The 10,217-nt window shown below is 35.3% G+C and overlaps 1 protein-coding gene across 2 annotated transcripts; it reads right to left on the bottom strand.

Moving 5' to 3' along the window:
- Window positions 1–2,489: 2,489 nt before the first annotated feature.
- Window positions 2,490–9,120, bottom strand: LOC115981696 (transmembrane 9 superfamily member 3). Of its 2 annotated transcripts, XM_031104010.1 has the most exons (8): window positions 8,834–9,120; window positions 8,586–8,626; window positions 6,575–7,160; window positions 6,333–6,470; window positions 6,075–6,231; window positions 5,487–5,971; window positions 2,909–3,148; window positions 2,490–2,694 (listed from the first exon to the last, which is right to left on the bottom strand). In XM_031104010.1, exons 1-7 carry the CDS (start codon window positions 8,983–8,985, stop codon window positions 2,929–2,931), a joined length of 1,779 nt encoding a protein of 592 aa, XP_030959870.1. In that variant the 5' UTR covers window positions 8,986–9,120; the 3' UTR covers window positions 2,490–2,694; window positions 2,909–2,928. The 2 variants fall into 2 exon arrangements, with proteins under 2 accessions (XP_030959870.1, XP_030959869.1); XM_031104009.1 differs by having other exon boundaries at window positions 2,490–3,148.
- Window positions 9,121–10,217: the final 1,097 nt, after the last annotated feature.

A 10,217-nucleotide genomic window follows, 5' to 3' on the forward strand; every position in this document is an offset into this window, starting at 1 on the left:
AATTATAGTACAACTTAAGTAATAACTTGAAACTTTGAAAGATAATGGGCTAAGGGTTAGAGTTGGGCTTGGGTTGGATTTAGACTTATCTCTATCTCTCTTGGGCTATACCCTTTTTCCTTCTTTTTTTTTTTTTTTTCATTTTAGTCCAATTCAGTTCAGCCCATTGGGCATTAACCAAACAGCCCGTTGAGGGCATTTAATATGCTGCCAATTGGGCATGCACAATGACCGTTGCAGCCCATAAGTCCTCTACTTAGTTGGCTTGCAAAACCTCTTATTCCCCTATTGTTTTCTTCAGTTTTCTCAGCTACACATTTATTCTGCTCTATTTTTTGCTCATCTTAACCAAAATTTCAACATCAATTTTTTCGTTTTTAGGAAAGGCAAATAAGGTTGTTCTTAGTTCTTTTTGCTTGAGTGTGCATTCAACTTGAAGAAATTACTATAATCTAATCATGGGAGTTTGTTCGGCTAAGAGAGTCATTCGCACCCAAGTTTTACTCCAGGTGACACGAATCAACCTTTAAGGACAACGAATTTTGCATAATTCTGTAGTTTGTGAAATCTTTTTAACTCTATCTATTTACTTTTTGTTATTGCTAAGTTTTAGGATTTATATTGTTGAATCAAAACTTGTTTTTCATCTCTATATTTTCCGACAGCCCCAAGCAGGAGAAAGAAGCCATAGCAGATGCAAGCCATGCAACCAAAGAAAAATGAGGTCAGCATAAAACCAGACATCTGATCGTGCATAGTAATAATAGAAACAGTAGCCATAGATAAACAGGCCGGTAGATCCACCATAAAGAAAAGACGTGTTGCATTTCACTATGATTAGTATATAAAAATGGAAAATAAATACGCATTGAAGCTCATTTTAGAGGGGGGGGGGGGGGTGTTTGTGGTGGTGTTGGTTTAACTTTAAATGACAAGACATATCATGTCTCATGGAGATGGACATGCAAATATATATAAATATATATATATATATATATATTTATATATATAATTAATTAAAAGGAAGGAAACTATTATCCGTATCCAGGTTCTCTTTCACTTTTATTTTCGTTAGCTTATGAAGGCCCACCCCCTCCCCCCCTCCAAAAAAATAAACAGAAAAGATTTACTGAAGAAAGAACCTACCTTAATAGCCAAGTCACTAACCTCAATGCAGGCCAGCAACCAAACTAGAGGAAGACTAACCACAAATTAACCAAGTCCACTTTATGACCGATCAAACGTAAACAGATGGCCAAGGAAATGAAGATGGTCCTAAATATGACCTCTAATACAGTCACCCATGCTACTAATGGCACCAAGGAATAAAATCATCTCCTGAATCCTCAACCATCCAAAATTTGGCCAATTGTTGAATTAAAAGACAGCAATTATAGGAGGCACTAAAAGCTGGCTCAAAGAGGCATATCACTCTAGACAAAAACCCCTTAGAACTCAGCTAAAGCAACAAATTTGCTAACTCGATTTGCTGTAAGAAGCCCAGAGTAGAGGGCCATCCAGGTTATAATACTGTGAACTGAACGAAGGAACTCCAGTCACTTTATCCCTCTAGATGACCTTTTGGTAGACCAAACTCCTCCGAAATAGAAATGGAGGATTGTCATTGTCACCTCTTAGAATTTCTAATGAAGACTTCTTGAATACCAGGCTACCAGCAGAAACGACAAACCAATTGCTGATGCGTTTCTTTTTTATATTATTTAGATGTTCATCTTATTCCTATCATTGGATTGGTATTATTGTGATCTCACTATTGCGACTTATTTTTAGTATATTTATGGATTACTAGTTGGTTCAAGAAATAAAAATAAAAATAGGAAGATCTACCCCTTTCTTTTGGATCTTAACTAGACCCTGTTATGCCGGGAAAGAAAAATGAAGCATTGTTTAAGACATTATTGTGGTGCAAACCTTTCAAAATTCACTACCAGGAGTCCAAGACCTCCCAGCATTGGCTCCTTCTAGGGAACTACTTGTAACCTCAGATACCACACTACCCAGCTAGTCAAGTGACTCTAGTCCAACCCTGTTATACTCAACCATTAGCTGCATGATACCTCGACCATTCAGATATTACTACTGAAACCAACGAGTACCTTATTCATTTCAAACATGTGGCAATAGCCACAGCTCAGAGATTTTCATCAACTAAATCCCAACGAATTTAAAAGTTTACCCGATTTCTTAAAATTATGGGAAGGAATCATGTTTAGCCCACAAAGCCATCAGCTTATACCATTCGTTGAAGGCAAGATAAAATAAATTAAAGGGGGACAGATTACAGACAAGGTCATGTAGTAAGGAATTAAATACTTGGGGATTTAAACTCGAGTTCTCCATGAAGAGAGATGATAATATCACCAAGCTACATGGATTTTTTAAACTTTAAGATCAAACAATTCCAACAAATTGAGTATGATTGTATGTGTGATAGCATCTTTCAATATTTGTGTAAATGAAACAAAATCTGAAAATAAATAATGGCATTTAAGATTTAACCTACTGTTCAAAAGGTGAACACAATTATAAGCTCAACTAGGAATGCAAAGACACATTCAGTACAGAACAGTAAGAACTTACATACTGGGTCACTCTCAGTATTATCATATAAGAAAGAAGTTATTTCCAAAGAGCAAAGGTGAATGTTGTAGCAAGCAGCTTCCCCAGATACATCTGTCTCATAGATACATATGCCAAATATCAATAAATCCCAGAATACCCATAATTTCCTAAGGCATGAGTGAACACAGCAGAATCTAAAGAAACTGAATTTAGGGAATTAGTCAAAGGCTTGCTTCCTTTGCTCCTGGAGGCACTAACGAACCTACTTATCACAAAATTCATAGACCTTTCTCTATGACAAACAAAGAGGCAAGAAAGAATTTACCTACAAGACCAATCAAGCCACTATTCACACTTGATTGACCGGTAAATGTGACGGACAAAGAGCAAAGAAGCACGAAAACCCACAGCCCCAAGCATGAGAAAGAAGCCATAGCAGATGCAAGCCATGTAGCCGAAGAAAAATGAGGTCTGCATAAAACCGGACATATCTGATCGTGCATAGTAATAATACAAGCAGTAGCCATAGATAAACAGGCCGGTAGATCCACCACAAAGAAAAGACCTGTTGCACTTAACTATGATTAGTATATAAAAATGGAAAATAAATACGCATTGAAGATCATTTTAGGGGCTTTTTTTTAACTTGAAATGACAAGACATATCATGTCTCATGGATATGGACATGCAAATATATATATAATTAAAAGGAAGGAAACTATTATCCATATACAGGTTCTCTTTCACTTTTATTTTCGTTAGCTTATGTAGGCCCACCCACTCCCCCTCCAAAAAAATAAACAGAAATAATTTAGCTGAAGAAAGAACCTACCTTAATAGCCAAGTCACTTAACCTCAATGCAGGCCAGCATCCAAACTAGAGGAAGACTAACCACAAATTAACCAAGTCCACTTTATGACTGATCAAAAGTAAACAGATGGCCAGGGAAATGAAGATGGTCCTAAATATGACCTCTACAAAATACAGTCACCCATGCTACTAATGGCACCAAAGAATAAAATCATCTCCAGAATCCTCAACCATCCAAAATTTGGCCAATTGTTGAATTAAAAGACAGCAATTATAGGAGGCACTAAAAGCTGGCTCAAAGAGGCATATCACTCTAGACAAAAACCCCTTAGAACTCAGCTAAAGCAACAAATTTGGTCTCGCTCAATGTGAAAGTCATACCTCTAAAGAAAGTTCTAAACGATAAACGAGGACAGTGGGGATGGGTGAAAGGAATCGAGTAGTTGAGGACTTATGCAAATACAACAATTTGTAAAATAAAAAATAAACACTGCATTGGTTGAGAAGGCAAAAATATCTGCCACCTATCTTGACAGAAAAATGCAAGAAAATACACTCTTAGAAGTAACACTTTGAAACTACAAGATGCAAAGTAAAAAACCCTCATGTTGTTTAAAAAACCCCCCAACGAAATCAACAATGAAGGTGGATTTCATAGAAGACTTTGACCTTCAGCCAATGGGTCAAGGCACATCTCAGTATTCCAATGGCAACCGCAACTAGGAATCATATTCAGATGGCCACGTTAATTATCCTCAGACTCATGATGGATTATCTCATGCTTGTATGCACTAGTTTATCTACGTTTTATTGAAACTACAATCAATTTTTGGGCAGTAAATAGTATGTGTACCGAACTATGTGAATATGTACTATTTTTATCTACATTTTATTGAAACTACAATCGATTTGTGGGAAATAAATAGTAAGTCTACCTAATTATGTGAATATTGACAGAATATTAAAGACTAGAATAAGGAATAAAAAGCACACATGTACCCAATGCGCCTCTAAACTAAAACACTCAATACTTTCATTAATCAACTCCCCCCACCTCTTCCTTTCTCTTATTTAACTACAATGACACTCTTATATAGACTCTAGATCTTCCAATGAACTTTGAGTCAAATGGCACATTCTCCCCTAGTATGAGCTAAGTGGAGAATGGTTGTGGTTTCCAGACAAGGGTACCTATATTTACATATAATAAAAAAATAGACTCTAGTTCTTAACTCTTCCTAAAAGGATTAAAACTCCTATTTTGACCAATAAACAAATTCCTCATTGAACTGGACCAAAATACACATAAAATCCCATAAACTCAGTAAGATTTATCTATTATAAAACCCAGAGGCTCACAACTATGACCCACAACCGGAAATTACAGAATTATGAAATTACCTAGACTTTATAGAGAAAACCAAAAAAGGCATGAAATAAAATAAAATACTAATAACATAATTAACTACCACAGATACTTATTCTTGGACTTCCCTTAATCTTAGGCTTCCAAAAAAGTTATTTTCACTCTAACCACACAATGGTTGCAACACCTTATTTGTTGTTAAAGATGCAAATGTCAAGGTCTAGGCAATAATCAACAATACCAAGTTGCATACCAAGATACTAGATATTAATTGATCTAATCAGTGATTGGTGCCTTCATGGCTAATATACCCACAAGATAATACATATCATACATTCCATTTTATTTGAAGATATTTACCCTCTTTACCAATTACTACAGCAGATCCAAAGATTGCAGTAATTAAATATTTGAGATCTTTACCACCATATTTACACTAATTAATAATACTGCCCACACCACCCCCCCGGCCCTCTCCTATAAACATTTTTTCTTGCTTCCTTCTTGATTGTTGTCAGATAGTTTTTTATATTAGAACTACAGCAAAGATCAATCTTATCAAAAAAAAAAAACTACTGCTGACATTAACATGTCAAATAGCTTGAAACATTCCTGATTCTTCACTATCAAACTTTAAGCAAGAATGTACCACAGAAAACCAGAACATGGCGAAGCAAAAGGTCAGCAACAAAGAGACGAAAACACTTGATGCGAGAAAAATCTTACCTCCACCACCATTCATGATCTTCAGCAGCAAGTTGGAAGTAAGTCAAAGCCACAGTGATGAAAGCAGTGACAATCAAAAGAATAATGAAGACAATAAACAAGATGCTGTAGATGGTATAAATCCTGTGACCCCAGACACTGGCAAATATGTAGTAGAGCTCAATGTAAATAGCACTGAAAGGGAGAAACCCTGCCATTGCCATCTGAGGAAGGGTGCTCCTGTACCAAGGCAGAGGTGGAATCTCACGAGGATATTTTGTGGTACGGCAAGGAGCTTGGAACTCAGCCTTGCTATTTTTCCCAGCAATACCACCCAACACAAGCAATGGTGATGTTACCAATGTCCATATGAGAACTATCACCACAATGGTGCCAAAAGGAAGTGCTGCAGTTGCACTGTAGGCAATTGCAACAGTGTTAAGAAAACAGAATGTGAGGAACAGAGGCCCACAAAACAGGCAACCTGTCAGCAAAAGATTCCTCACCTGAACCAGAGAATGGAAAAAAATCAGTTAAGTTCACTAGGTCTTACCCTAGGAAGCAACAAGGCCTAAGCTAAATTCACAGACAGAATTCATCTAGACTAACCCAGTTCTTTCCTTCAAGCTGACAATAGAAAGAGGAAGCTGTGTATCCTGCAATCCCAGACGTGAGTGCGTATATAACTACCAGTGCAGTAAACAAAGCTCCTCGGTTGTATGGATAAAATACACCAACCAACGCAAGCATAAAAATGAAGACCGTGCTGGAAAAACAAACAAAGAATGAAGAGGGCATTTAGGACAGTGATGCGATAAACTAAGCTTCACGGATCTGAACAAAATAAAAAATTAAAAAGATCCTTACAGAGTGAACAATTGGCTGCCAGAACCAAGGGCAGCAGCAAATAAGGATTTGTACTTTGGGAACCGGAAAACATCACCATGAATGTATTTCCATCCTGTCTCTTCTTGGTCATCAGCTGCTTCTTCATCTTGAGCATACCTTTTCAGAAATTAAGCAGTACAAGAGTTAAAACAATTAAAAGAACATCAAAGCTTTATTATTAGTATCAACATCTAGCTACACGTTCACAGCATAACTCTTACTTCATGAAATCATTCTTCAAGACTCGCATGAGAATGGTTGCAAGAAAACCAGTCAAAAGCAGAACAGTCACACATGAGTTAATAATTGAAAACCAATGAATTTCCAAGTGATGCGGTAAAGAAGAAGACTGTGAGTACTTCTCCATTCTCTTCTCAAAAGGAATTTCTGTTTCCTTCCACTTCACAGTATACATGAACTCAGCTTCCACTTCCTTGTCCTCGGTCAGGTCCACCACAGACTGAGGATCCATATGAGCCATGATTTCAATCACACGGTCTTTATTGTAGGAAACCTCGAATTGGATATGCTTGAAAAGAAAATATTTGTATTCACTGGGGTCAACTTTGCCTTCCTTTTCAACCTTTCCAATGAAACCCCAGATTGGCAAGTCATCATAATACATTTGGAAGTAATAGTCCTTTTGCACTGCATTCCGGAAATGAGCGACATCATCCTTAGACAGCTTCCTTTTACAGGCCACTTCAGTGTCTTTGTCTTTCTTAAAGTCAAGTTTATAGGGAGCACTAACAAGTCGATCTCCATTCAAAACCTCACCAAGCGCTTCCTTCTTCTCCGTCACATGACCTGCCATTGGCATTTGCTCGCCCATTGAGAATTTGAAATAATAAGGAAACAATTCTTTTGGGGTCAATTATCTCAATGAATTTTTTTTTTTTTATAATTCATAGTTATGGGGGAAGAGGAATTTGAACCCTAGATGTCTCTATTAGAAACACCAAAACGTACGAATCAGTTGAGCTACTATCTCAATGAAAATTTTCTCATGAAGTTCTAAAAATTTAACAATGTCTTTTAGTCTGCTTATCAGAAAAATAAAAACAAGGCTAACTTAGAAATTACACCCTCTAACTTTGACTTATTCTCAATTCAGTCTTTAAAGCTCCCTTTGTTTTCATTTCAAACCTTTAACTTTAATCTGTTTTCCAATTAGTCCTTCAAAATAGTTTCATCCAATCTCATCGTTAGTTTTAGTAGTTTTCACTTTCCAAAATGACGTTGATTTAGTGTGCTTAACTGTGCCGATTGAATGGAAGGACTACATTAAAAACCAATGGAAATTAAAGGACTGAAATTAAAAAATAATGAAACTTAAAAAACTGACTTGAAGACAGGTCAAGGTTTGAGAGCATAATTTGTAATTTAGCCTAAAAATAGGAATGGACAAGGCCTAATACCTAAACTCTTTTACATTTTTCTCAAGAATAAGTCCAATAACAATTATCACAATCGAAACAAATAAAGGGTAACAATATGTTTGGTCAATAACTAAATGAAAAGAAAAAAAAAATGAAGAACTTTCAGATCTTATGATTTCAGTAACATTGGCTTCCGAAGCATACAATAACTAAATGCGGGTAAGATTTGTTTTTGATAAGTAACTAAATGCAGGTAAGATAAAAAGTTAGATTAGCCTTGCCTTGGTTTTGTAGCCTAAACACAGACACAACGGGTTTTGAATCAGTGAGACCTCACCCTCCACCAATTCTTAAAAGGATTTTTTTTTTTTTTTTAATTTCCTTATAGGAAAAAAAAAAAAAAAAAAAAAAACCCACATTGGCATTAGCTTCAGATTAAAACACATTGCATATCGAAAGTTGCATTAACTTCAGTTGAAAAAGAATTCTTTCGCATTTCTCAGCTCCAAATATGAACATGGATTATTCTACTTAATTGTAACCGTTCATCTATTGTAATAAGATATTTATAATAAAAAAGGCCAAATCCTACATTAATAGTTAAGATTAGGCATTTATTGTACATTAAAAATAAAAATAAAAAGTGCACAGCATAGAATTCCATATATCCGGATTACAAGTACCAAAGTGCACGGATCAACTCTTTTTGGGCGCATCATACAGCATTCAATTAAAGGGGTATTTGTTTGTCAGTGATGGATCGAGATAAGATCCCCGTAAAAGCTTATCAACTCAACTGTAAAAGAAATATAGCAAAAAAAGAAAAGAGAGAAAGAAAGAAAGAAGGAAAAACCTGAAGAGCAGAAGGGCAGATCGAAATAGCGATACGTTTCACTGCAAAATTGTAATCAAATCAATCAAAACCAAAACAAAAAAAAGGAATGGATTAGCACATTCTAGAAGATAAAAAGATAAAAGAAGATACCGAATTGGATTTTAAATTCGCAATTCAATTTTGAATTTTCATTTTTTTTTTTTTTTTTGGTCCTAAAATTAGATCAGATCTAGAATTCTAAAAAGGGAAATGATACAGTGACGTACCTGGGGTTGTGAAAGGGGCCAACCTTGTTGGCGTAGAGAGGAACTGGGTCACCTTCTTTGTATCGGTGATCGGAAGCGTCGGATCTCACCTCGGTTATTCCATAACAGCTGATTATTACTAAAACCGCTACGATAACAATCGTTTTCTTCATGCTTCTTCTTTTTTCTTTTCTTTCTTTCTCTCTCTTTTGTGGGTTTTGATGATAAGAGAGAACTGAAATCAACCACGACCCTCAAAGGACCATTTTATTGTTATTATTATCCAGCCTTTTTTTTTCTTTTTTTTCTTTTTTTTGTTTGAGAGAGAGAGAATTTGACAAAATGTTTTTTAAATGTAGTTATTATTATAGAGTTTTTTTTTTAAAAATAAAAATAAAATAAAATAAGGTGGGGTGAATGACTTGGGCCCATGACAAACACAACACTTCACGCCCTTATTGATTTATTATATTAAATTATTACTTCTTCTTTTTTTTACGAAAGTTAGAATAAACTATTTATCTTATTCTTAAAATTCAAGGAAATACTTTATAGTCATGGGACCCACACGTAAATGAAAATTCAAACAAAGTAAAAACTTCACCCTTTGCTGCTTTGAACAAAATTTGTGAATTTTTGACTCAATTTTGTTCTTAATGGGTGACGGCAAGATTCTAGCGCTCTCTTCCTAGCCCCATCTTGATAGCGCTGTAGCGGTACTTGCTACTTAGGGATAAATCTCAATACTCTGCCACGATATGAAAAATACGTGTCAAAATAGTAAAGGGAGATATATCATGCATCAAATGCGTATGTTCTTCTTCTCACATGGAGGTAGACCTCACATATAGAGTTCACCTCTACGTATCTTCATATGAGAGGGATAAAACATACACGAAATACATGGTATTTTTTCTCGTATAGTAAGAGCATGTCATGAGAATGGCACTAAAAAGAAAAACAACACAAATATAGCGAAACAAGAATGATATAAGAAAAGAAAACTAAGTTGTGACATTATGTTGAGTAAGGCTGGCCCTAGGCCTAGGCCACTTAAGCAATCGCCTAAGGCCCCCTACTAGAGAAAGACCCCCAAATTTAGGGGCAAAAATTGATATATTTTTTAAATAAAAAAATTGGTGATATAAGAAAAAATTTTAATTTTTCATTTTTTTTTCTACTTTTAAGAAGTCTCAAAGAATTGAATTTTACAGATTTATGTGTCACTCACAAGAAATAATTCCGATAGGAAAATTCTAGAAATATTATAAATTTTACTTCAAAACCTTTACAAATTAACAATTAATATGATTTGTGGATGTCAAAAACCTATTAAATGCATTTTTGAATTACTTTTTGTGATTGAAGATATATCTTTGTAAGCCTCATGTTATAAAATTTATAA

The sequence above is a fragment of the Quercus lobata genome, chromosome 3 (assembly GCF_001633185.2).
Source record: "Quercus lobata isolate SW786 chromosome 3, ValleyOak3.0 Primary Assembly, whole genome shotgun sequence".
Classification (NCBI taxonomy): Eukaryota; Viridiplantae; Streptophyta; class Magnoliopsida; order Fagales; family Fagaceae; genus Quercus; species Quercus lobata.

Coding starts and splice junctions, on each gene's coding strand:
- LOC115981696 (XM_031104010.1), bottom strand. CDS start 8,985: ATGAAGAAAACGATTGTTATCGTAGCGGTTTTAGTAATAATCAGCTGT. Junction 6,471..6,574: donor TTGAAGAATGATTTCATGAA/GTAAGAGTTATG, acceptor ATTTCTGAAAAG/GTATGCTCAAGATGAAGAAG. Junction 3,149..5,486: donor GATCATGAATGGTGGTGGAG/GTAAGATTTTTC, acceptor TAAGTGCAACAG/GTCTTTTCTTTGTGGTGGAT.